The sequence below is a fragment of the Corapipo altera genome, unplaced genomic scaffold (genome assembly GCF_003945725.1).
Source record: "Corapipo altera isolate COAL_440 unplaced genomic scaffold, ASM394572v1 1b, whole genome shotgun sequence".
Lineage (NCBI taxonomy): Eukaryota > Metazoa > Chordata > Aves > Passeriformes > Pipridae > Corapipo > Corapipo altera.
Genome location: NW_020884881.1, coordinates 14,342,538 through 14,370,367, shown reverse-complemented (window position 1 = coordinate 14,370,367; position 27,830 = coordinate 14,342,538). Strand labels below are relative to the sequence as shown.

Sequence of the window (27,830 nt, the reverse complement as noted above, 5' to 3'; positions counted from 1 at the left end):
GCCCCTTTACACTAACATTCCTGAACCGTGAATTGCTTGTCCCAAAAGGCATTTAGTGTTGCTTGCAATTAACACAACTGATTACTCAAAGCCGGCACCTGAGATGGCATGGAGCCATCTGGAAGCATAATTGGCTCCTTAGCTGGAGTAACATCCACCTCACAGCGGAATCTGTGATGACAGAATTATTAGTTCAAAGTAAGCCAGGTATTTGAATACCTGGTCTACACATTAAAACCTCCACTAGCACTAGACGCAGATGAATTATTGCAGACTCAAAGCCTCCCTTTCTTCTCTGTCTCTGTAACTTCCCTTCTCTTTGTTCATGAAATCACACATATTTCAACCTGAATGTTTGTAAGGCTGAGTAATTGCTTTTGTTCTTTGGGTTATTTAATTACAAATCTCAGTAGATGACAGGTCCTCTGCTCTAAAGGAAGACATCACATTTGCACAGTTACAGAATCCCAACACAAATGTGTGTGGCAAATCAGTGACTGCAGATTTATTCATGCCCTCTGGGACCTGCACTGCCTTTTCAGCTTAGCATGCAATATGATTTAAATTACAGCTTGTGCAGAGCTGTGCCTTGGGATTACACTCCATGTTTCCAACTGTTTATAGTTCAGTGAGCTTTAACCTCTGTGATTCTGAAAATTAAATAATGTCACGGCTGATATCAAACTGATGGCTGGTACTAGATTGTTAAATACTGTGTAGTATTAAAAACCTCTTTTTACAACAAAAGTGGAAACATCAGTGTATTTAAAATATCGATGGCACATTCAGGTAGTTCAAGAGCACAATTCAAAAGTCACACTAGCAGAGAATAACAAAGCTAATATTAAGCTCTGTTATCAAGGATATTATTTCAACTTCTGTATTTAGCAGAATTGTGGATGTGAACTTGACTAGAGCAGGACTGAGTTTAACACTAAGTAACACTGAACCTAAGTACTTTTTGATGAGGTAGACACAAAGAGTGGGTAAGATCAAGAAATGTAGATAGAGCATCTGTTGCAATTAAATGCAGATTTGTTAATTCCTTGCAGATTTTATAGTGTCATTATTTCTGAAATACCATGGTATATCAAGTGTTACATCTTGAAGACCCTTTTGTGCTGTAACTGTGGACATCTAACACCTAATTAGAAAACTCTATTTTTAATATGGCATGTAATTTCCCATCAGATTACTTTTCACTATTTGCAGGGGTTTAATTGATGCAAAAACTTCTAGTGATTTTTCTTCATTTAGTTCTGCAAACCAATGTTTCTAGGATAGAAACTATTCCAGTCCCACTTGAGCCACTTCATCGTGTTCTTCCCAGGGCTCTTGTCAGGCAACACCTGCAAAACAAAAGGGTGAAAGCATTGTCACCAGGAGCGTCATTTAGCCCATAGAGCCTCATTCATGGCTGTGGTGTAAGGAAGGGAGAACAGGAGGAGAAAACGACAAATGGGAGAGACAAATGGATACTTACTTTTCACTTGTAAAGGCAGCATGTTTGACTAAGTAACAGAGAAAATAAACAAAGAAGAATTCACAGAATTTCAGTTATCAGATATGACGGACAGATCGCGGACACACAAAATGCTTGACAAATGGTTCCTCATTTGATGCCTTTAAATTTTGACAGTGCAATAGATCCTGAACTTTCCATTTTGGTGCACTGCCAAAGTGGTCCTTCTTTTTCCCCTTGATCTTTAGAGTACCCTATACTACTTATCTCAGACTTCAATGTCTAGCTTTATGTATCAAAGTGGTGTCAAAATTATCTCACCCCTTGCTATTCCATTGGATTCTATGGGCTTATATAAATCCACCTTTGTTGAAAGGTGGCCTTTAAATCTGATTTTTTAAACATGTAGGTAAGTGCTTTTACATACCATACAGTAAAAAAAAAAGACATAGTAAAGCAACATGGTAAGATATTTATGGTAACATCTAAGATTTGTCGAAGTATACAGGTAATCATCAGCTAATAGTTGATAGTCAGTAGCAGTAAATACCTCAGATGATAGTGTGCAGATAACACAGTATTATTGAAATGTGGTAACATTACTTTTAAGAATCTCAATTTCAGTGTCAAATGATGCAGTGTTGTCCAAAAGACTGTTGAGAGTGACCCACCAAAATTGAACAGCCAGCTGATAAGCCTTTTAGCTCTTTTTCTCTCTGCTGTCAGGTCTGTGTCACTGCTGATTATAGGCTGATTGTTTTATGTTAGGAAGGTGAACTGTCTCCTAGTGTTAGGAGGGAAAATTATCTCTTTCAAAGACAATGATTAAATTGTAAATCTTCGAGACTACCACTTATTGTACAACATCCAGTAGAATTTGATGTTCCTGAGCACTTAGGGCTGCCACAAACACACTGAGTAAATGGACACAAAATATTCCCTTTCTGATTTACCTTTGTCAGGGATGGGCTGGCCTATGTTTTTATTAGATTCCTGGATTATGGAAAAGAGTATTTTTAGCATATCTTTATATATATATATATATATATATATAAATTTCATTTCCTCTTGGTTTTAAAGATTTCTGTTCAGGTAAGTACAGCAAGATTTGTAGGAAGATTTTAGTAGAGGGTTTGGTATAAGCAGAAATATGATAACCTTTCATGGACGGCTTTTTATATAGATGATCATTCAGAAAAAGCAGAAGAAAAGTTATTTTAAAGACAGGATTACATATTTTTCCTATTCACTCCACAGCTCTTATGAAATAGTTACAAGCACTCAGTGATGATATGTTATCTATGAATATGGCCACATATCTGAGGATTGGTGTTTATTGATTCTTTTATTGCCATGTGAGCAAAATTCAATGTCTTTATAAGTAAGAAAAAGTGTTCCAGTGATGTCAGTGAGATTATTCATATTTCCTGAGCTCTATAATAACATTTGACACACTGTAAATTCGGTATTCATGGGGCACAGCTCTCTTAATTTATCCACTCCTTTAGTCTCTGTGTCCTATTCTCAGAAAAAAGCTCCATGAGAGAAGAAGGTGCAAAACCTTTCTATGAGATATTCTACATGGACTAGTGAGTCATCAACTTTTTCCACAAGATTGTGTAAATGGGTTGTCATTATCAATACTCAGTTCTGCTGCATGTTTGACACACTGTCAGCTTTAATTTTTTTTTTTTTGCCAGACTTTTTGGTAGAAAACATTCTTTAAAAAAAATTCCAGCTTCCCATTTACTACAGGACCTGTATTTTTTACTGCATTTATTTATGTTATTTACTTTTAAAATATTTTTGCTAAATTTTCTGCCAATTCCTCTCCCCCTTGTTTATGTATCACAAGCAAGTGTGCTGCAAAATCCTCCCTCAGTGCTTTTAGAAAACGCAAACATCTTGAGTCTGATACAATGTTACCCCAAAAAAAACTTTTCATTCATAAGAGTCACAGAAATTACATCAAATATTTCTGAAGTGCTGTCAGTGAATAAATTAAAAAAGGAGGTTCTGCTTGTACAGAATTAAAATACAAACCAATTAAACAATGTTTGAGAAGAACAACTTTGTGACAGAGCAGTGCAAAAGGTAATGCTGTAAGACTTTTCTGTCTGAAGCAACTGCACAGTTTTCATCACACCTGTGCTATCAAATACTTTTGTTGCTTTTTTTAATGAACAGAACTAAGTTGCACATCAACAATAAAGTGGTACATTAATTCAGTTGGGTAAAACCCTGTTAATACCTTATGTTGACTGAAGCTCAATTAAGTTGGAAACACATATTATACTCACATGACTACTGAAAGAGGTTGCCATAACTGATGCTATCACACTGAATACCTTAGCTTGTGCTGAGGGGTTTTACTTCCTCTTACAGATGCCTTACTGCATTTTATGTTGCTGTGCTACACTGACAGATCAACTAAAACCAGTCATTCACCCTACCCTTTTCTCAGTCTTTGCTGCCATTCCTCATTAATCTTACTGTAATGGATTTTGTGTCAAGTTGCTTTACACTGGCTGTAAAAGTTCATTATGACAACAAAATCTTTCTCATAGTTTGACAAAATCATCTCAGTTTTGTAGCCAATTCTAAAGGATTTAACTAAGAAATTAAATTACAGGAGATTGGAAAGGTTAGGAAATTGCTATGGGAGTGTACTCTGCTGGATGACTCCTTGGGACCTGGCATGGGCTGATGATTATTTCCAAATGAATTAACATCCTTCAGCGAGAGTTGAGACTATGGCAGAGTCCTGTCCAGTTTTTTGATGTGACATCAGGGAGGATATTTTATTTTACAGCTACAAAACCCCTTTCACACACTTCAAATTGAACCTGGCAGTACAAAATTTGGAATTTTTCTTCCTGTTTTCAAAATAGATGGTTTTTGACACAAAGGCCATATTTGTTCACTTTGTAGGCAGAAAAAAATAATGTATCTGTGGACAAATGGTTCTACTGGAGACAGGGTTGTACACTGCATAGAGCTGACAGAGAAATGTTAGGAATTTAGGTTTCAGAAGACAAAGAGGAGGCTGACGATGCACTTGTCAAGGCAGTGATGTTCAGTTTGGGGTTTCATGCTCTTACCAATCATACTGCTGAGGGCTGTCCCACTTTACCTATTTAGCATTTTCCCCCTGGAATATATTTGCCATGTTAATCCCCAGCTACCCCTCACACTCAGCCAGGTATTTGCCTCCTGCAATGTGCTGTGTCAGGAGCTTGTGAGGGTGTTGCTGCAGCTCTCTGTCTTCAGGATACCTTCTTGTACCCTCGAATTTCCAAGTGGCAAAGAGGAAGAATATTCCATCAAGACATAAATGCACATCTCTCACATTCTGAAAGGCCTGAGCAAATCACATTAGTGGAGAGGAACAGGTTTGGTTTCTGAGTTTTAGATCAACTACCATAAACTGCTTGGGCATCTCCAGAGACTTGTGCTCCACCTGTGAATCTTCAGAGCTTACACAAGGCAGGCCCACAGCATGGCTCTGCTTGCCAAAAGTCTGTAACACCCCAAATCAGAAACATCTTTTGTCTTCAGTGCCTCCACGCTCCAATTCCTCCCTTAATACATCACTTCTTTACATAAAGACTGTGATATTTAGTTCTTGTCACTCATCCAGAGCTCTAAAGACGTAGGTTACACAGTTAAGGCATAGGCTTTCTAGTGCTTTTATTTCCAAACATCAATGTCAAAAACTTCAGATAAATGACTGAGAGAGGAAGAAACAGGCTCTTAGCTGGAACTCTCATTAACTTTTTCTGCAGTGAGGTTAAAAAATACAGAAAATTGAGATTAAAATATTCCTAAGTGGAAACAATATTCTGCAAACCTCAGTCTCTGTTCTGTGTTGCCCAATTACTCTTTCTGAGGGACAAGTAAATCAGTTTAAAATTAATTGTGTTGATAGATATACGACAACCTTAAAACATAGTCAGTAATGAAAAAGAGGTGTTAATTTTGATTGTTGTTCTGTAAAGAGATAATAATCACCTCTTTTAAATTAAATAGGGTGGATAGATCATAAGCATGGTTTGTGAGAAATCTAATTCATGTTGAGCATTAAGCTATAATTTTACTGAACTTTGTATTCACTTTTCTTCACCGTATAATTAGTCTATACAGGGAGTCAAAACTATTGTTGTCTCTTTAGAACAAAGGCTTCAGAAACTGATAATTGCATCAGAGATCAACATTTTCTTCCTTCTCTCTCCTGTGGGAGCTAAAATGTTATTCCCAAGAAATATTCATGCTGAGTTATGCCTCTAAGGCAGAGGAAGAGAGAGATCTCAGGGTTGTTGTCAGGAACTCATTTACACTACTTTAGAAGTGCTAAACACCCCAAAATGAGGTCGTGCTCCCTTGGAGGGCACCCATGGCTCAGTACCCAGCCTGGCCTTGCCAAGTTTTCACTTCTACTAGGTCTCCAGTCAGTGTGGAGCTTGTAAGCTTTAGGATGTTATTGATGCTCCCAATTACACTTGGCCTTCTTTGCTTTTGCCCCAAATACAAATCAGTAGTTCCTTAAAAAAACCCATCATTTTAATAGGATTTATCATCAGTCACAATGAGAATGATCCATAGGTGACACTTAAGGTCAAAGCACTGAACAGACACAAGGACTAGACTCCTGTTGCTGTATTTGTAAGTGTAGCATTGAGATGTGGAAGATACTACCCATGTAAAAGCATTGTGTGTCTTTTTTAATGTGGGTCTTTCTGCGTGTTTTGTTGCTGCTGCATCCATGTGTTGAAATGACAGAACAGGGGTATGTTGTTACTACTTCTAATATCTTTCATCCTTGAAAATCTGTAATCTCTTTATGTCACAAAAAAAATTCACACAAGTCACCACTGAAACATAGCAGTTGGATTCTGCAGAGGAAGAGTTTTTTTCCTAATTCTGAAAAGAGTTTTGAATAAGATAAAATAAAATGTACACTATTGAAATCACAAGAAGCCTTAGTTAAACCTTACACTTATTAGCCCATTTTATAATCTATGTCACAAAAATTGTGTTTACTAATCTTTGAAAAATTAGTAAAAACAGAATATGACTTGTAAGGAGAAACTAGCTGACATAACTAACACACTGATTAAACAGCATTGTTCCTCAGCATCAGTCTGACTTGACTCAAACCATTTTGTAAATATAATCAGTCTTTAAAACTCTTTCTGATGAGATTTTCCATTGTAAAATCAATAAGTGACCATAAGGCTCCTTACCTTGTAATAGCTGCTGACATCTTGACCATGCATGGCCTGCATGCCACAAATCCTCCTCTGCCTACCCATGAGTTTGAAAACAGCATCTTCAAATGACATCTCTAATCTGTGGTCTGTCCCTGGTACTACTTTCTATGTTAGCATCTGACAGTAAGTTATCACAAAACCCTCATATTGCTCCATAAGAACCACAAGTTATCCCTTGATCAAAGAGCATTCCCACTTAGAGGATGTGGTCTGATGCCATCCACATTGCTGAGGACCTTCACTCTAAGCAGTGAATCCATGAGAGCTCTGCTGCATTTGCTTGAGTCAACAGCAGCAAGAGGGATGTGAAAGTTGAAGAATTTAAATGAAAGAACTGCAAAAGAACACCACTAAAAGCTTTGGTGTTTTGTAAACTACATTCGAGTGTGTAAAACCACAGACCAGCTTAGCTCTCTCATCACCACATATTAACAGCTTTGTCCTCTGGTGACCTTGCAGAGTGTGCTGGTGGCAGACGGCTCTGCTCTGCACATTTGTGACTGGTGCTGCAAGTCTCCTCTCTGTGGGCAGCAAGGCTTGCTGTGAGTGCATGTCCAGATTTTCCAAGGGCAGGGTCTCAGTGGACAGGCACTGTACGTGATTATGAAGTCTTGAGTAGCTATTTTTGTTGTTGTTAAATTTTTAATTTCATCTTCTCTAGTCTTGTTTGTCTCCTCAGGGCCCCAGTCACCCTCCAGTTCTTTTCATTAAATTATAGCAATTGCAGTTTTACTGAGCATAAAATTTCCCTAGTTTCCTAGAATTTTCTTTCTGTGGCCTGATAAATTAGTCATTTTGACCGTAAATATACAATAATAGGGGCATCCAGTTCAAACTCTTTACAAAACATTTCCTGGGAGAACTGCCCTTTGGCTCCTGTCAAGTGATGAAGAGATGACCCCAGCTTCTGTTCCTTCAGTTTATTCAGTCTTGACAGCTAAAGGTAATTTCTGTGCCTTCAAGTTTATAGATCTTCATTAAAATGCTAATACAATTCAGTTAGAAAGCCAATTTCTGACTTTTATGGTTTCTTGCTCTTGGGGTGTTGTATGTATTTGTGAGGTTGTTGCTGCTAAAGTGTAACATTTGTAAAAGAACCAATGCAGATCGATTTTCCTTAGCTTTTTCTCCACCTGAAATGCTGAGACAAGCAAAACATGTTTCCATTACTTAACTAAGCAAACAATGGCATATAAATCATAGAGGCAGCTGGACCAAGGTGTCGTTTTCGTAAAGAGCCAGATTTCTCACGAAGGACAGTTTAATGGGCTGCTGCCAGTGAAACGTCTGCAGAGCTGGTAATTGCAGGAGGGCACACAAAGTGGTGTTCAAAGGTGTCATGTGGGATCTGAGAAATAACCCCACAGCCAAGACAACTGGAAAAAGGAGACTGAAAAGGTGTGGGCTTTAATAATTTGCTTCTTGAGGCTGATTGTTTTAAATAAAAATCTAAGTTTTTATTTTTAGCTTGTTCGTGTTGGCTGCGAGATCAGAGGAGTGTTTTTAGCTGTAATTTTATTTTGATCATGTTTATGCTGTGGCTTTGTTTCTCCTTTGATCATGCTTAAACATGTTTCAGAAATGTTTGTTTGATGTATACTGTTTTCTAAAGCACTCTTCCACATTGTCTGCTTGTTTTTTGAAAGCAATGAATCATTGCAAAATATTTGCCGTCAAATTATTTCTTAAATCCATTTTCTCAAAACAAGCTTTCTGGACTTTTAGCCAATGAGAGACTGTTTTCAAACAAGGAAGTGTTGAACTACTGTAACACCATTTCTTAGGGCTGCACGAATTGGAGACATTTTTAGGGTTACAGAATGCTTGATAATGCATACACAGAATTTTGAAGTCATCCCGTCTATCCACGATAGCTGCAGTACACTGACTTTTGCAACTGTTACTGGTGATTTTGGGTCAAAGTCCCACTTCCCATTCAGTAAAACTTGCTTGAAGTTCACTCCAACATTTCTTTGGGGGGCTGTGTTGAAGGTATGAAATAGGTCAACCCTGACTGTATTATTTTAAACTTCCCATGGGGACCCCTTGATACTGAACCTGTTTAATTTTGCAGAGTAAGGCAGGGCAGTCTCAATACTTGAACGAACATACACATTCGTGGATGACATTCTTTCTCCTGATGCCTGGGTGAGCAATTAGGAGAGTCAAGAAAAAGTCCCTAATTCCCTCATCTGTGGATATCTCCTTTCCAATGCTCAAAGAAGAGCAATAAAAAAATGCAGTCCATAGGGAGGGCTGTGTTGCGTGACTGCTGACCATCTGGCAGATTGATTCATCAGGACCCTAAACAGTCAGTAGTAAGCATGGTCTGCAGCCCTGGAGTTAAATGCAAGTGTGCATCAAGCCTCAGGCAAGTCAAACAGCTCCTCCACTAATGAAACAATAAAGAACACACTACAGATCAGTAGTTCACACCACCCACTTCTTAGCTTTATAACCTATGAAATCATGAACCACATTTCTCTCCCTCTCTCCACACGTAGTATCATGATGTTGCTTTTGTGACCATTACATCCATTCTGAACAGAAATTAATCTATTTCTATGTGCAACAGAATGCATGTAGCCTGTTCTTCCTTTACTTGCTTCACTGCATAGACATAAATCTGTTAGATGGAAGAGGAAAAAAACCCAAACACCACCAGGTAGCAAGAGCAAGGGCCTTATTACATCAAGAACCACTCTTTTATTGACTAAAACATATCGATTTAACTAGATGGAAAAAAACAATCCAAAGTATGTGCAGTAAGAAGCATCAGTGTTGTTCAAGAAAAACTATTCCATGATGTACAGTGGGTGCATTCTAATGTGAGGCAGTGTGACCACTTTATTTTCAAGAATGTAGTTAGGATTATTAATCACTAAGTGAAAATCTGAATTCTCAGATGAGCACAGGTAGGTGTATACAAAGCATACCCACATGTGCTCATGATATGGCATTAATTTTATCTGCCTTCCTCCCAGTCCTCTCCTCTGCTACCCATCTGACAGGATCATTTGAAATACATTTTTTCAGTTTGTTCAACTATTTTTCTATCATTCTTGTATCAGCCCTGCTTTAATACTAAACTGTCTTACTGTTTCTAGGTTCACTTGCAAAACTATGAGAGGGAAAGAAAAGAATAATAATATGCTAACTGAGGGCAAGTTTATATAGCCTGTGCTACATCAGCAATATTTTTGACTCAAATGGGACTCCCCACAGTATCTTCGTAGGCCAATGTAAAGTTAGATTTTTGATGCGTGATATTATAGTGATTTATTTTAGAACTTGTTGTCTTGTGATTTACAAAACGCATTGTGCTAGAAACAAATCATTCAACCATTTGGGAATGTAATTAGGTTTTGGTCGAATGTGATTTTTTACCATTTTTCTTTAAGACCTTAGGAATCTCAAAACAGCATATTCAGGCGAGGTTCACCAGATCCAATAGCCCAGAACAGTGTCTGCTAATGAGTATCCTCTTTCTCTGATGGATCCTTCACAGGCTGCAGTGCAGAAATTTTCAAGCTGTAGTCCTTGTTTCTTGAGATACAAGTCACGTGCAAAGCCCTAGTATATCATATATAAAGTATAGATATTTACCGTGGTACAATATAGTCTAGATATTATTGATCTTGAGTCTCATGTCAGTGTAACTTAAAGGCTCTTAAATGCATGCTGGAAAGGAAAGAAACACATTTAATAGCTTGCATTACTGGGGTTTCAGGTGGAAAGATTAAGCTGCTTACAGATTTTTCAGGTTTTCAGATGTCTAAAAATATTTATTTTAACAGACAATAGGTAGTAGACACGGTTCCACTGAGATCTGTTCTGTGGCCTGTGTTCAACATCTTCATAAATAACCTGAAAAAGAGGTTGAGTAGCAGGACGAGAATTTATTTTTTTTTTCACACGATACTAAGTTATCCAGCATAGTAAGACAAAGGAAGACTGTGAAGAATTACAAAAGGATATTATGCAACTGGGTAGCTAAGCAATAAATGACAAGTTAAATTATTCTTGATGAATGGTGCAGTGGTAAATCATGAGGAAAACATGCCTAGCTTCATAGAAAAGAATGGTCTGTGGGCAGAGCATCACCACATTCTGGGGTTATGGCACATAAAGTTCCATGACAATTTCAGATTGCTGCTTAGGAACTGTCAAATCTATATTAAATATTAGGAATTAATAGAAAAAAACCCCAACAAATTCAACAAACACCACTGCTACAGCCCTTGTGTAAGAGTTCATTTACATCTTGAACATCTGGGGGTTATTTCCAATACCAGATTTGAGAGGAACCAAATGAAGATATTAAGATCAATGTTCAAAACAGAAAATCAGAACCAAATTTTAGTGCATTACATTGTGTAGGTGAGGAACAAATTCCAGAAGGACATTCTGAATGCTGTAAATTTGTGTGGGTTCAAGAAGAATCTACACAGATAACTGGATGAAAACTTTGTTGAGAGTTACTAAGCATGTAGAAAGCAACGAACTCAGGGAATCAACTACACTGAAAATAATTGGGAGAAGGTACTTTATTTTTGGATAGTGTTAATTGTACTCACCGTATTCTTTCTTTGTCTTGCATAATTACTTCTGGATAATGTTGGAGTTTATATATTGATCTAAGAAATCTTTGATGTAAACCAGTATGCTCATCTTTCTGTACTCATATATACACATACACACATCTATATGCACACACAGAGAATACATGTGAATATATACATACACATGCAAAATTATGCAATATGTACTCATATAATAAAAAAATCTAAACTTATATGTGCATATGTGTAAATATATCAAAATATGTTGCTTAAAAATACTGCCATCCTTAATAAAGCAAGGGGTTCCACAGGGCAGTCAGTGCAAACTGGCAAAACAAAGCAAAGTTCATTATTTCCATGACTGTATAGCAGTAAACATACACTGAAAAGACGTTAATACATGACACTAAAATAGCTTATAATTTCACATAGGAACAGGACTCTGAGTAGTTAAATATAGTTCACAGTTAATTATCCCAGCAGGATGTAGAGTGATTATAAAACAGATTGGTGAATCTGTTGGATATGCCTTCTTTTTCCAAATATAGTGAAAGATACCAGCTGAAGTGTCTCTGTAAAATACAATGATGAGCCAGATTCACCACTGGTATGAATTTACTGATAGGAATTCTATAAAATGCTCTCTCCCAAAACTTGTTTACAACATTTTTTATGTAACCCATCAGTATGTCCACATTTTATGTATTTTCATTTGTTCCTGTATCTTTTTTACCACCAAATAATGTTGTCAGTCTAATTGTCAAGAAATAAGACATATTTATAAAAAAACCCTCAAACTTTACAAAAATGACAAGACAAAGTATTTCAACAATCTGAATAAAAATTCAAAAATACATTTCTCTTCTGAGAAGAAGACAAAACTTTTGGGATTAATGGTATCATATGGAAGTAGACAATATCAATGAAAATTTATTTTTTAACTTAGCTTTTTGAGAGTAATGAATTATTCCCTTTTTATATGTAAGATAATTTATCTATTCATTTTTATTGCTAAAATGAGGAATATTACATTTGTCTCAATAATTCTTTCATTTTACTTGCAACATATACAAAAAGGTTATTAACCTAAGTCTAAACATACAAAGAAACAAGAAAAATATCAATAATAAATACATGGAATTATGAAGCCATGTTGTAAGGGTATACAACCATTTGTAAAGAAATTTCATGAATGTTTAATTGCTCTAATAATAAAATTAAGATCTGTTTATTAGATATCTGTAGCAAGTACCTCTCTGTATTAAAGACAAGAGGAATGTCACATCTTAATAGGTCATGATGTACCTAACATAGAAATATTTACCATGTGATGCGATAATTGATTCCTGGGAAGCAAAATGACAGTTCATTGATATAAGGAAGACAAGTGATTCAGTTCATGGAGTAGTAACATGGGCAACGGCATTGTCTTCTCAGATCCCAGATTTATCAGTGCTCACCTGATACCAGAGAGTGACAATCCAGAAGATGACAAAATCTATTTCTTCTTCCGTGAAAATGCAATTGATGGAGAGCACACTGGAAAAGCCACTCATGCCAGAATAGGGCAGATCTGCAAGGTAGGATGATGAGTCCTTCGTGTGGGAGTGAATGCACTTGCAGCATGCTTTGCAAGCAGTTTTAGAAATTGCATTTTCTAGCCTGTGAACTATGCAGTATTAACATTGGCATTGTACTAAAGCAGGGGTCATCCCAAGTGAAATATAGTTAGGAAATAACACATCAAAGGAATACTATTCGGTTCTTCTTTTTGGGAGGAAACATCACAAACTACGATGTTTTGTTTAAAAAGTCATAGGCATCTTCTAAGGCTTAGAATGTGTCTGCACAAGAGAGTCTTTTACAGGAAATGTGATACTTCCAGGTAGGCCAAAAACATTTAAAGAATTTGCTTTTTAAATGTTAATAACTTTTCTATTCCCACATTGGTGAAAATCTTTAAAACAGTTGTTTAAGGTTAGCTCCAGAAATGGGCAACCATTCCAAAGACCCTTAGTGACTGCAGAATCCACAGTGATAAATGTCCAAACTTTTTTCTGACAGACTTTTAAAAATATTTCTACATATGAAATTATATTAAAAAATATTGTAACTTTGGCAACTATGATAATTTCAGTAAAAATTCACATTAATCCATAAGCACAATTTCAGTTTAGCTCCTCAAATTCAGAAGTAGCTGCTTTAAAACCAATTACCCCTTAAGTATGAAGTCCTTGGGGCCCTTTATTCCTACATTTTGCAGCTGTACAACTGATCCCACTGTTCTGGCATTTTTATCTACTTTGTTCCATTGCAACTTGCATTTCTACTTTTTTGCTACCCAGTTAAGCGTAATAAACCCCCTCAGCTTTTCCAGGACAGGGCAGACTGGGAACTCTGAAGCAAAATATTCTGGCTGTTTGTCTTTTTCCAGTGTTATGTATGTATATATATTATAATATATAAAGAGTTTTGGGGTTTTTTTGGGTTTTAAATTATGTACCACTATGAAATATGTCACTGTACTATGTTAAATAAAAGTAATTCATGTTTGGGTCTTTGCAACATTATAATGCTTTTGTACATAAAGAGTGAATTTCTTCTCTCTTGTTTTCTCTAAATAGCATCTTATTTACTGTATTTTCTCTGTACTCTGTTGATACTTCAGACAAGGACTGTTGCTATATATTAATGCAAAATACTTTCGTTTTTAGAATGACTTTGGTGGACACAGGAGCCTTGTTAACAAATGGACAACTTTCCTCAAAGCTCGTCTGATTTGTTCTGTACCAGGACCCAATGGCATTGACACACACTTTGATGAACTACGTAAGTAGCAGAGATGGCTTTGAATATAGGAATGTTTTCAAGTATTATCTGTATGAATGTAACCTAATTTTCTTTTCTCTCTCTTGATATTGTTACAGAGGATGTGTTCCTAATGAACTCAAAAGACCCTAAAAATCCAATAGTCTATGGGGTGTTTACAACTTCCAGGTATAGAGCATATCATTTTACTTGCATGGAAACGTGTGTGGCTGCTTGTTTTAAAGAGGTCTCTTTGTTAAAAATGTTTTCAAGAAACACAAAATTTTCTTAACCTTTGAACTGAGAAGTCAGTGGCAGAAAGAAGTAATGAATTAGGTCTCTTTCTTATGAGCAACGTATATCATCACTCCAAAGCTGGCAAACACAAAGACTATCAGTTTCTCAGGCTGTTCTTGCTGTTGAATTGGCTCTTTATAGTGGCGGTCAGCATTTGTAGCCCTTTCCACACAGATTTGGAAAAAGAACACAAGCAAAAATAAACTTGTTTGGGGGCAGTGTAAAATAGAAAATCTGTGGTGTGAGAAATTGGCTACTCAGGGATATATTAGCAAAAAATATTGCTGAAATCTGGAAATCTTAACGATCTTTCAAAAGTTCTGTTATTGAATCACATATAACTGTGACATGAATGTTTTTTGTTTCACTGTGCTGTCACCAAGAACAAAATATACTTGTAGCCTGAGGGAAGGTTTGCAGTACTGATTGTACTGCCACATCTATCTGTGAAGGAAACAAATTTTAGTTTCTAAATAGAAAGAATGTTTCTAGTGATACTAGAAATAGAAGAGGGAGTTTTACAAGTCCTTACTGTCTTCTGTAAGAAGTCTCAAGGTAAGAAACAGCATTGAAGTTTGCATGTGTGCTGCCCAAGTGGTGGAAAAGACTGCTAAAAAAAAATAGAAAAATGTGCAGTGTAGGAAAGGATTGAATAGTTCTCTAGAGACAGCCCTACTGAAGTTTACTCAAGTTTGGGCTTTGGCCTTCTGGGGACAGTATATTTTAAATAGTGGAGTAGCAGCCATCTGCTTAGGAAAATGTCTGGGAGATCATATCAGTTATGCTGAACTTTCACAGGAGGTGAATGAGGATTGCTCTGAGAGCATGTCAGAGTTTTGATAATCAACACATGCAATAAATTAGAAAGCACCAAGCTGCTATTCCCACAGCTCTACCACTTGATTAAACTGACTGATAATTTAAAGAACCTGATTTGATTTCTTCTCCCTTCATTTTTAGTAATATCTTCAAGGGATCAGCAGTGTGTATGTACAGCATGACTGATGTGAGGAGGGTATTTCTTGGTCCCTATGCCCACCGAGATGGCCCAAACTACCAGTGGGTTCCCTACCAAGGGCGAGTGCCGTATCCACGGCCAGGAACTGTAAGTACCCTAAAAAATACAGTAATCAAAGCTGGGAAAACTATGGAAAATATTTTCACACATTACATGGTCCTTGAGCTGAGGTCCAGGAAAAAAACTGAAACAGATAACAAAATGGGGAGGGTGGCAGAAGGGAAAACTAACAGTTCCTCCAGGTCCAAAATGTACTGATTTTCTTGTAGCATATGAAACTGCAATAACAACGTCACTTGGATTTTAATTTTGGCATTTGTATTAACAACTTCAGAAGAAGTTTGAGCAATGGCTGGAGAATTTGACTGAAATCAAATATTTTAATCAATTATGCTGCATTATCCTTTCCTTGGAATTGGTTTTTTTTCCCAAATATTGGCTGAGTCATTCTTAGTGAGAATGAACGGAAAACAGAGCATCTGTCTGGCTATTAAGAAACTTTCAATCATCATTAAATCTAGTACAGTGAAACAGATATCTCTGCAGTGGATGATACGGCAACTAGAATAGTTTCTGTCTTCCATTGGCATTTTTAAAAATGTTTGCTTCTACCTGATTCTCTGTTTTTAGTTTATGAATGACTAAAATATCAGTCTATGTAAGACATCCGTATTTACAACTTCCAACTGATATCATCACATTCTAGAAATATTTAACTGCCTTTGAAATTTCCCATAGTCTAAGAAGATGGGACATTTATGAAATCAGCATTAATTGTATGCATGGGGTCGCTCCTCAGCTTGTGTAAATCAACTTGGCCCATTTATGTTCTGAACTATCATTGCAGAAGATTAAATATATATGGTACGCACGTATAAACGTATATGTGTAAATAATATATATGTCTATAATATTCTTTGAAAAACCTTCTTAAATATAAGGCACAAAAAAAAGCAGGAATAACTTTGCTTCTTTAATTCATCATATTTTCTGTTTTTATCTCGCATGTTTGAAATTGTTTTTCAAACCTGATCTTTCAATTGATATATATGCTCAGCCTAATGAAAATTACTTCCTAAGTAAAAGAAAACAGTGGCTCCCTGACAGCCCGATTCTGCAGCACTCCTTCCTCCTTCACTGCAACTGCTAAAGGAATTTCTAATTTTTTCCAGGGTTAAAACACAAGCTCTGCAGCATAGAAGAGATTTCATTTCTCATTTGACGGTGCCTTTTTTTTTCCTAATAACTACAGTTAATTCTGATATGTCAGAAGGCTAGATTTTTTGAAGCTGTATTGCTTTACATCTCTGGGGGAAATGTGAATGAATAGATATTTTTGTTACTTCTTGTATAACTATTGTCACTTACTTTTCAGTCTGACAGACTTAGTGTTCATTACTCTGTTTATTTAGATTCCTCTTTGATTCCAGTATCCATTAACCTTTCTAAACAAAAACAGATAATAGGCATTATTTAGAACACTGGACAAACAAGAGGGTTATGTATTTCTATCACAGATACAGATTGAGATAAGGGACTGACTGCTGCAGAGGGGCTCTGTTACACTCATTCCTCTGCAGAGGTCAGATGCAGCTCTACTGAGATTCTGAATGCACAACTGAAATAGTTGCCCATGAGACTGGCAGCACAGTTCTGCCCGCCTCAGGTTATTCCAAGACTTCTCTTAGGGTCTTGAGCTGAGATCCATATGGGAAAAGAATAACTTGATGAAATTCCCCAGAACAAGCAGAAAAACAGGGAATCAAATCCAGCCCCTAAGTGGCAAAGTGACCTAAGCCACCAAAGCTTTTGTGAAAGTAAGGAAATGCAGTTAGGTTATATTTACTTTTATTTCTGTCTATGCTCTTAGAATGAATGTTACCCTTAAAATTTCATTATAAAATGCTTTTAATAAGATTCACAAAGTTCAAAGATGTTCAGATTCCACTGTTTTCTTGCCTAAGGGCAAATGTGATCCCAAATTTTACAAGTTTACATAGCCCTGCAGTCACATCATGTAGTGCAGGAGGCCATGCCACTGTAAATGATGATAAAGGGGCTGAGACCATCAGTTTCTCCTAGCCCAATACAGGTGACTTATCCTGAGTTCTGCTGCTTTGAAGAAAGATGAGTCCCCTCACAGTTGCTAAAATTATTCTATTATATTAATAGGATAAAAGTGGATTTTAAAATGAGATATATTTCTGGCTGTAAAGAGGGTTTTTGTTTTTAAAGTGATAGAGTTGGATGTGTTTTCAGTGGCTTTGAAGACTGTTGAGAATAAAGAAGAAAGATTTTTGAAGTTCCTTTAGATCTCAGACCTGGGGATTCCTTTTCCAAGGAATGCAAAAAGAGAAGGGGGAAAAAACCCTTAACGTCTTAGAGTAATTCATTTCCAGATTGCACTGCAGTTAAACAGTGCTGAATTATCTCAGGAATTTAATAGGTGAGGTGCCAGTAAACTTCTCGAGCATCTGGTGACCTACCCAGTATGAGGAAGGGAAAAGGAAAGTAAATGACTCTTTTGAAAACTAAGAAAACTTTGTAAACAATTCTACATCAGCTTCGCATTTAACAAAGGAGTTGCCAGAATTTTTCCTGTAAGATCTATAGAACTTGGAGGTTTTAACTCTTTTTTTCTTTTTTTAACTTTTTAACAGTATTTGGCAGAGGAGGGAGGATTTTTGTGTATAACTCAACTGAGGTACCTCATCCTGAATTCTTAACTGACTTTCTGTGAATTCAGCTACAGAGCTAAAGTTTTTTTTCTGCTTCATGGCACCAAGAGTTATGACCAAAGCACATTTTCTTCCTACCAGAATGTAAATACTGATTTTTTCTGTTCTGTTGGTTTCACTAATAGGCCAGTTAGGGGATAACCTAGTTCCTTCCTCCTGAATGATCAAATCCCCTGATATTGCCTACTGGGGACCAACAACTGGAATTGAATGTACAATGCAGAAGTTCTTTGACTCTGCTTGAATCCAAGATCAAACTCATTTCTCCAAACCTTTTCAGGATATTTGTATTCAGGCCTGTATTTTTGCTATCAGTGGGATTGATTTGGTATATAAACACAAGTTCTGATTAATCATCTTGGCAATTAACTTGATCTAGACCCACTAATATCAAAAATGGTCCTGTAATTAGCACCAAGGATAATGTCTTTGTTGTGTCTCCTGGCTTTGTGTCCTTCACATAAAACATGACAGAGCTTTCCTTCTCAGGACAGTTATTCTGTTCTGTTCTGTTCTATCCTATCCTGTCCTATTCTGCTTCTGAGTTGAGATTCCTCTGCAAGCAGTTTGGACTATGGATGGGCTACATCTCACCTACTGATGGTGCCCATTTTACTCACTGAAAAGGGAGGGATTTATAGCAGTGGCAGTTGAATTTCATCTCAGTTTTCTAAAGTAGGATGGGATGAATATGAGACACAGCCTAGTCCACTTCAAACTTAACATGTAAAGACACAAGATTACAGTAATTTAGAAAATAAGAGATACAAGGAATAATCTGGGACTCATAACTGAAAGTGTTAAACACATAGAATTATGACACTAATTCTAGTTTTATAATTTTTCCACACAAAATGTATCTTAGTCCCTAGAATCATAGAATGTCCTGAGTTGGAAGGGAAACACAAGGATTATTGCACACAACAGCCCCAAGAATCACACCATGTGCCTGAGAGCGTTGTCCAAATGCTTCCTGAACTCTGGCAGGCTTTGTACCGTGACCACTTTTCTGGGGAGTCTGTTCCACATTGCTGCAAGTAAAATCCTTTGTTGGAAAATGAGTCAGAAAGTAAATATTTAAGCTATTGAAACACAGCTGAAATTCATTTGCTTATAATTAAAAGGAATATTCATTTAGTATTTTTTCAGTGTTTGCCCAGATGCAATTAACAATACTTAGTTCTTCTGTAGTGAATTTTATACTCAGAGCACTTTACATATATTATCTAATTAATTATTATCTAATTATTATGTAATTAATCTTAATAATTAGTATTGAACTGTAGTTAGAATATTAATCGAGATGTAAAGCAAATTTAAAATTGAAGTGTAGAATTTGAAACACAGTTTTTGAGACACACAGTGGTTTGACCAATAAATATGAAAAGTCTGTCTGATTTTTTTTTTTTGTACAAAAGAGCAAGTGCATATAATAAAGCTAAAAAGGTTAAAAAATCACAATAAAATAGGTAACTAACTTGCTTTCTGCTTTGTGTGCTCCACATGCATTAATCAAATATTCTCCCTCCTTCCATTCCTCCCTTCCATACCATGTAATGAAACAGAGTGAAGGAATTTGCTTACTAACAAATATGCCAACAAGGGACAATTTGCACATTATATGTCCATGCTGGAAGAGTCCCTTTGCTTAGTATAGCAACTACTCCTTTTGCCAACATTGATTTTTAAATTTCATTCCTGATGAATTATTAATAATTTGGATCAAGGTGATAGCAAAGACAATTGATTTCTTCTGCTGAGCATACTGCAAGGTCTGGATTCTTGGTTAATAAGATGTTGTCCTCTAGGTTTTTAATTTAATTGGTGGATATTTTATACCTGAATGTAAAGGGCAAATTATCTAGGGCATTTTAACACCAGTTGTTTATATTTGAGGTTCAAATACCGGAAAAATAATTATTATCAGCTGGGTTTCAGAGTTTTATATGTCTTAAATAGTTATCTGAACAGATCAGCATTGGGGTCACCAAGTTTTTTGATAAGTATCTTTGGCCTGGTGTCATTGTGGCTCATTTTCTTCACCCATTCAACAATACTAATATACTACTAATGCTTATGTTAATGTAACCTCTAATTGTTTGTAAAATAATTACCAATTCTGCAGAAGAGATGAGGGCAAATGGTGATGATCAACCACAGTTCTTGAATCACCTGATGGGGATATGGGGTAACTGAAAGTGGAGGAATACTTTTGTGGCTACCAACACCATGGTCTTACCTCCCCTTCCCTTTTCAGCCTCTGTTTTTTGCTTACACTGGGAGAACATGAGCTAAATGTGAAAAGTAGAATCCTCTACTTTTCACAGATTAGAGGCAAAACTGTCTGGCCCACCCAGGACTATATATGGGGGCAAAGTGACTTTTTATTGTCTGGCTTCATGGGAACCAGATTAATCCCAAGGGGACAGCAACTTTTCAGTCACTGTGCAGGACACAACAGTGAGGAGCTATTTCAGTTCTTTAATGAGACTCGTCTCACTTTTCACATGGGCAGAATCATCACCAACACTCACAGAAGGCTTTCTTTAGAAGCAGTGGGGAGAAAAAGAGATACATTTAGGACGTGACTCATTAGATTTGATTTAGCGTAACAGGATCCGTGTATCCAGACTACATGCATGACACAGGCTTGTTGAGACAAGCAGGAGTTGGAAAAGTCAGTAGAACAGGGAATTGTCCCAGGATTTAAGGATTTTGTTCCTCAGAGAGTAATTTGTACTTCCAGTCAACTTCTGAAGATAACACTTTGAAACAAAGATGATGGCATAATTAATTAAATTTGTGCTGTATACATAACCAAATACTGAAATTGCTTGCCTCATACTGAATGATTTTGGATATTTCAGAATTTCTTCCTTCTGCCAATTAAAGACTAATACTAATCACAACGGACCGAAAAATCCTTTTGTTCTGCATAATAGTAAGACAAATGGTGTATGAGGATCATTCGCATTCTGTTATCCATATTGGTTTAAATCCAAAATAAATAAAAAAATAGATACTGTCAGTAATAGAATTAAGTTTTGCTATCAGTCAGAAAACACCTAAATTCCCTGTCATATTTGATTATAGTTTGCAGTAGTTGGGATGATTGTAACGAAATGTATTTCTAATATGTTTCTAGTGATAAATAATAGAATGTAAAACATTTCCTTCTTTTTATTTCCAGTGTCCCAGTAAAACATTCGGAGGTTTTGATTCCACCAAGGACCTTCCTGATGAAGTTATAACATTTGCCAGAAGTCATCCAGCTATGTACAACCCAGTATTTTCCATTAACAACCGTCCAATCATGATTAAAACAGATGTGGATTATCAGTTCACACAAATTGTGGTAGATCGAGTAGATGCAGAAGATGGCCAATATGATGTGATGTTCATTGGCACAGGTAGGAAGTCCTGAATCAACAACATACCTCCAGGCATGGTGGAAGCATAAAGCAGATAAAATTTCATACTCTGAAAGACAGAACACTGACAGAACAGTGTATACCTGTGAAACTTTGGGGCAGGACTCAAAACTGTGCGTGTGGGGAGCTCTTTGTTACATATGTTGACTGTTACAGGTTCAGGCCATGGCCTGCATAGCTAAACTCTTCAGGAGTTTTGCCAACTGGATTAAGATGAAACCACCCTCTTTTCAACTACTGTTATTAGGGATTTTTATTAGAAATATCTTGCCTTATTAATTATAATTTAGTATTAAAATGAGGGTTTGAAGTGCAGCATAAGAAGTATTAACACAAGTATCCAGGTATGGGAAATGTCTTGTGTACCTTTCAAGTATTTCAAGTATTGCCTTAAGATGCTCAGCTCTTTAGCCAAAAGGATGCATCATTTTACTTAAGATGAATATATCTGGCACATGCAAAGTGTTTTCAGAAGAGCTGATATTCAAATAGAAACATGATATCCTTTCCAAAGCATTTTCAGAATCATACAGCTTGGGCATCTCATCAAAGTGGAAATATGCACCCGGAAAAGACATTTTCTCCAGAAAGGTAATAATGAGAAATAAATGTGTCCAGAAATTAGGTGATATTCATTTTCCTAAGTCCAATACCTTCAGAACTGTGCTGAGTAGTAGTTGGTGGATCTATTTCTTCACCTCTGAATATTTTCAATTGGTGGTCTGGTGTTTCAGCTATGTTGAATAAAAGTATTTTAAACTTCTACTGAACATAATTGCTAGTAATTAGACTTTGGCATCATGAAACCAAAACAAATCAAACCAAAACCCTACTGTTTCTTTTCAACTTTGGACCAAAGAATATCTGTTTGACTGTCTCTCTTATAACAGTCCAGTTTTTTACATGCTTTAAATACAGTTCTGGTACTCTAGACCTGGGGTCAGATTTCCAAAGCAATAAATATCAAGGTCCCTTTCATGTCGATGCCTGAAATATATTATGAGTAAACTGAGAGCTGATGAAGTTTTGTGTACCAAACACAGTGCAAGCATAACAATTCAGACCATTTACTGCAGAAAATGCAGCCCTGCAGAAGGGGTTCCGGCACTTTAAAGCTGTGAACTGAGTTATTAGATACCAGTGCTATAGTATGCTCTTGCACAAAACACTGAGAAGTATTTCCATATGATTTTATACAGCACATATATTTTCCATCACTCATTAGAGACTTCAGTGCCATCTAAAGTTGGCAGTATTTGGTGCCTTTCAACAAGTCTTCTATGACCTGTCAGCTCAGGGAAAAAAAAAAAATAATGGCAATACTCCTCTTGGCTGTGCTGTGAGGGAACAAGCCCTTCAGCATTGAGAGTATGATGCTGAACAAACATAAGGAGCTGATTTAAGTCTATATCTTGAGCAAAAGAGGTACCATTTATCTCACCAAAGCTTGGTATTCAGACTGAAAAAGATGCATTGGTTTCTGCAAGGAAAAGCAGTAAGTTCTTCCAGAGAGAGATTCGTTGTGCTTTCTTCAAGGCCTCTGTTAGAGTAAGATGAGCAGTAACACAGAAATTTCTGTCTGTTTTCAGACAGCGCAGGAAGATTTGCTTAAAGCTGAGCTACAGCTTTTAGATAGTTACCATTACATATACTAGTTCTTTAGTTATCATTATAGTAGTTCTTATGTAAATCAGTCAGGCAATATCTCCCTCTAAAAGAACCTCAGTGATAATTTTTACCTTGAGTTGGGAATTTAGGCATCCACCTAATTCCCTAACCATTAATATTCAGGTGTGTGGTAAATGCTTGGGATTCCATCCAATGTAGGCAATAGCCGTGCCCAAGAACTGTAAGCAAAGTATTGAAACATTGTTACTTGTATTTGCCAAAAGATATTTCAGCGGCAAAATCCCACCTTTGTAAGTGCATAGTGTTATTATTTCTTGAAATACTACTTTTGTCCATAGAAACTGTCCTTTTCCCAGCAGGACTTTATACCCTCATGGGGCAAGAACAGGCATTACAACACCCATACTTGGAGCTGGAATACAGAAGATGTGCCATGCTCCTCTAAGCTCGCTATCCGTATTGTGGTTTTCAGAATGAGGAAAGGGCATCTTCCATGTGGGGGAAAAATTAAAGAGGCAGAACCCAGGCCCTGCCTGCCTTCTCACTGAGCCAGCTGGTCAAAGTCAAATGAATCAGAAACAGATACACAATCAGAGTGTATTACATCTTCCCAGGCAAAGAACTAAACCAGGGAGCAGATTAAGGACTCTAGTCCATTTTCCCACTTGGTGATCTAAAGCCAAAATTATGCTCTCTGGGGTATGACTGGGTTTTTCTGTGCAGGTCTGTCCCATCAGATTAGATATATTTCTCTGTGTTTTCCCATTGATGTTACAGCAGTCTACATTATTCCCATGTGCTGCTGAACTGCAGTATATTGGAGAAATACTTTTTTTTTCCTTTTCATTGAATAACTGATGATAATTGAACACAACATAATTAATAGCCACCCAGTGTGGTCACATTTTCCTTTCCTGTGGGTGAAATCTTTAACTGACCAGTTTCTTTCCCACTGTGATTGTACCACTGTGTTTCACAATGAAAATAAAATCCTATCGGCATACTTGAAAGTATATCAGAAAAAAACAGGATTTAAGATATGCTCTTAATGCATATCCTGAATGTCTAATGTTTGGGATCCTTTGGCACAGTCAAAGTATCTCTGTCAGTAAAACAAATTAATAACAGTAATTTTATCTTACAAAGCAGAGCCTATTGATCCTCAAGGAGACGCCTCATTCCGTTTGTGTGAAATCGTTTGAAATACTACTCTGTAAAACTTGATCTAGAACTCAGATAAAGCCCAACTTTGGTAGCTGTGGCCTGACCAGAGTCACCACAGTGATTAACACAGTGTATCTTTGACCTCAGAGGCTTTCTTGAGATCAAGCAATTGTAATTGTTGCAGGATCCACTTAAAAGTCAGACCTTTTGTGGAAACAACGTTCTGGGAAGCTTCTGTGTCTGCTCAGTGCCCACTCAGACTGTTTCATGAAAAATCTCCCTTTATTTCTAGGAAATGGCATTTGATAGATTTTGATTGAGGACAATCCTAGTCCAACACAGAATACAGTTGTGACACTTTGCTACACTGTTAAATTTATTAGATCAGAGTTCTCTGTTTTTTACCTGTAAAATATATTTTCCTCAAAACCACAGTGCAAAATGTTAGGATAATTAAGAAATGAACTCATCCATTAAATTACAAATATAATTAGTGCTAAATTATCTGTTATTCTGAATTACTCTGTTGTAGAAATGTGGATTTTTTTTCTCTTCTTGTTTTAAAGTTTATACTGCACTTGTTCTATACTGCTCTCAATATTTGTTGAATTAAATATATTCAAGTAGCACCAGTAACCATAATGAAAACCACTTCCAAACCCACTTATCTAGTATATTTTACTAGCTTAGTTTTTACATACAGCCGCCTAAATAAAAACAAAGTTGTGTTTTGCTTTGCTGTTGCTTTAAGAAATAACTGGGTTTTTTTTCTTTTTGAAAAACAATATATGAGTTTATGACTAATACAAGAAAACAGTGATGTACATATTCTTGGGGGTGGGGGGGGCTTGCATCTTTCTAAACTTCCAAAAATATGTATTTAGAAACCAACATCTGCTTAAAGGGAAACAGATGGACAAAAGAAAAATCTCAGTTCTACAGGATATTCTAGGTTTTCTAGGATATTTTAATACAAATTCATTTAAAGAGGTTAAATACCAGAATTTCATTAAATCATTAGCTCTTAAGTTAGTTACCCTATAAAAACGTTTTCAACATGTGTAATCTCTTTGTGTCAATTTTATGCATATTTTAAATACAGAAATGGTGTGTTGTCATCTTTTTAATCAGAAGTTTCAACTAACACACACAAATATATATAATTATAAAATGTATATATACTTGATTTTGTGTAATTGATGGTTAAATTCTTAAGAATGTTGACCCTTATAGTTCTTTCAGAATTTTATCCACATAAAGTACTTTGTATTTTCCTAAACTATTACTGCTATAGGATGTGCAACATGAAAAGTCCTGGGGGATGTAGTTGGTATACCTATGATACATTTACATGGCACTACACTTGGCTGGTTAAAAAGAAAAGTCACATACAAAGTGTTTACATTTCAGAGAGTCTGCAGTGATGTGTACCAACCTAGAAATTATTCTTTTGCTGTTTTTTTCCTGGAAATTTTGTTCATGGAAACAAAGAAATAAATCACAGATGCAGAAGCTGTATAACAGACATGGTCTTCAGTCTCAACCGTGTTGACAAAACCAAAGGCTGTAGCTCTGGAATTTCAAGTGCTGGCCTTGTACATGTTAAAGCCAATTGCAAAACTCCAAAAATGTAAATGGATATAATATTAAAATTCTGGCACACACCTATTTCTAAACCAAAGATTGAAGTTGTATGCTTTTTACTCCTTGGTGAAGACCAGTACCTAACAGACAGAGAAATATCTTAAGGGGCTTATACATCTTATGTACTTTGTTTGACACAGGGAAGATCTCATGTACTTGAGAGACCCAACAGATTCATCTGTCTGACATTTGTCCAGATGGTTTTATGTCCATACTGTCTTTACATGCATTTTAGGAAAGACAAACATCATATTCCAAATGGATTATAAAACATACCTGGGTAAATGTAATACATTTCCTTCCTCAGTTATGCATCTGTCATTTTATACTGTCACTTAAATAGTATTTCAGTACAGTTTATTCTTTAATAACTATAGTAGTATATATCTTCTTTGTTGCATTTGGATAACTGAAAGACTTCAGTAAAATTCCCTACTGAAATTCAGTGTTTTCTGAGGTTATTTTAAATAGCAGGTTTTATTTTGAATGAGTGCTGAGAGATATGTAGCTTCACAGTCTTTATATGTGAAATAATTATATACTACAAGAAACACTGACTGCTACAAAACTTAAGTATTCATCTTAAGCACCTGAAAACTCCTTTTTTTTTTTTCTTTTCAAGATATTGGAACAGTTCTTAAAGTGGTTTCAATTCCTAAGGAGACTTGGCATGAATTAGAGGAAGTCTTGCTGGAAGAAATGACAGTCTTTCGGGTAAGTGAGGCTAAATTTCAAGTGTCAGGTTGTAGATTTCTCTGTGGACAGCTGCAAACTCAACTTCTTGCAGTCCAGCCAAGGAATAGCCTGGCATACCCCTCTAATTAGCTTGTTATTTAGAGACCCAGACACTAGTCAAAATAAACGTTGAAACTTTCAGTGCTAGCTGGAGGTTAACGATAAAAGGAATGATATTCTCCACTCTTTTTTGGTGGTTTAAAAAGTAAATTATTATTTCTGAATCTTAGAGCTGTTGCATGCCAGAGTTAAATATCTACCTACTCGAGTCTAGGAGATAGACTCCCGTTGTCCGTTGTCTCCCAGAGTTATGCAATATATGAATTTATAGTTGTATCAACTCTTAACACTATTCAGACTATCAGCATATTGTAACTAGGAAGATGCTTCGGGTAAACTGGTGATCTGCCCAGATTTCTTGCAGCTAAGGAACGAAGAAAGTGTTTATATTTTTGAAGGCGACTTAGGGACTCAATTTCATGGTTAAACACCTCCTAAACTTCAGCACTTTTTGGTGAAAATCAATCTCTTCCATTTTTCCTTTTGAGCCACCTAAAAAATATGCTATCCCATAGGCACTCCTGCGAGGCGAGGCTGAGCAAACCTTTCAAACAGTTTCCAGACAGAACGCAGGAATGTCTCGTGTTTTGTACACAACAACGAATCATTTACATTCCCCAGGTTATTCTTCTTGTCAGTGCCGTTTTATGGCACCATTTCACTGGCTCCAGGCTTTTGGGGGGTTGATACCTAGCTGGGAGCACGAGGTTAATCTGACAGCACAAAGATGATGTTTGCATGCTCAGAGGGCCTCGTGTCGTGTGGTCTCACTCCAGATGTGCTGACAAGGACTGTGTCCTGGACCTGCCAGAGGGGCCCAGCCACCATGTCCTCATCAAACTCAGTTACCATCCCTTCATCTTTGGTTTCTGAACAGAGACAACATATCTAAACAGAGCTTATAAATATTTTTATTATTATTTCCAGCTTTTGCGGGTCCCAATCTTGTTTTGAGTGCCAGATATAACTGAAATATGGGTGTCTCTGTTTCTGCGGTCATTTTTTTTGAGGG

General features: G+C 36.6%; 1 protein-coding gene across 2 annotated transcripts in view; it reads left to right on the top strand.

The window, feature by feature from the left end:
- Nucleotides 1–27,830, top strand: part of SEMA3A (semaphorin 3A) — a 234,928-nt gene that overhangs the window by 187,594 nt on the left and 19,504 nt on the right. For both annotated transcript variants that reach the window (XM_027639838.1, XM_027639839.1), the window contains 6 exons: nucleotides 12,732–12,874; nucleotides 14,009–14,123; nucleotides 14,222–14,291; nucleotides 15,360–15,504; nucleotides 21,346–21,565; nucleotides 26,646–26,737. In XM_027639838.1, coding sequence (XP_027495639.1) covers nucleotides 12,732–12,874; nucleotides 14,009–14,123; nucleotides 14,222–14,291; nucleotides 15,360–15,504; nucleotides 21,346–21,565; nucleotides 26,646–26,737 — 785 coding nt within the window. The remainder of the gene's footprint in view (nucleotides 1–12,731; nucleotides 12,875–14,008; nucleotides 14,124–14,221; nucleotides 14,292–15,359; nucleotides 15,505–21,345; nucleotides 21,566–26,645; nucleotides 26,738–27,830) is intronic.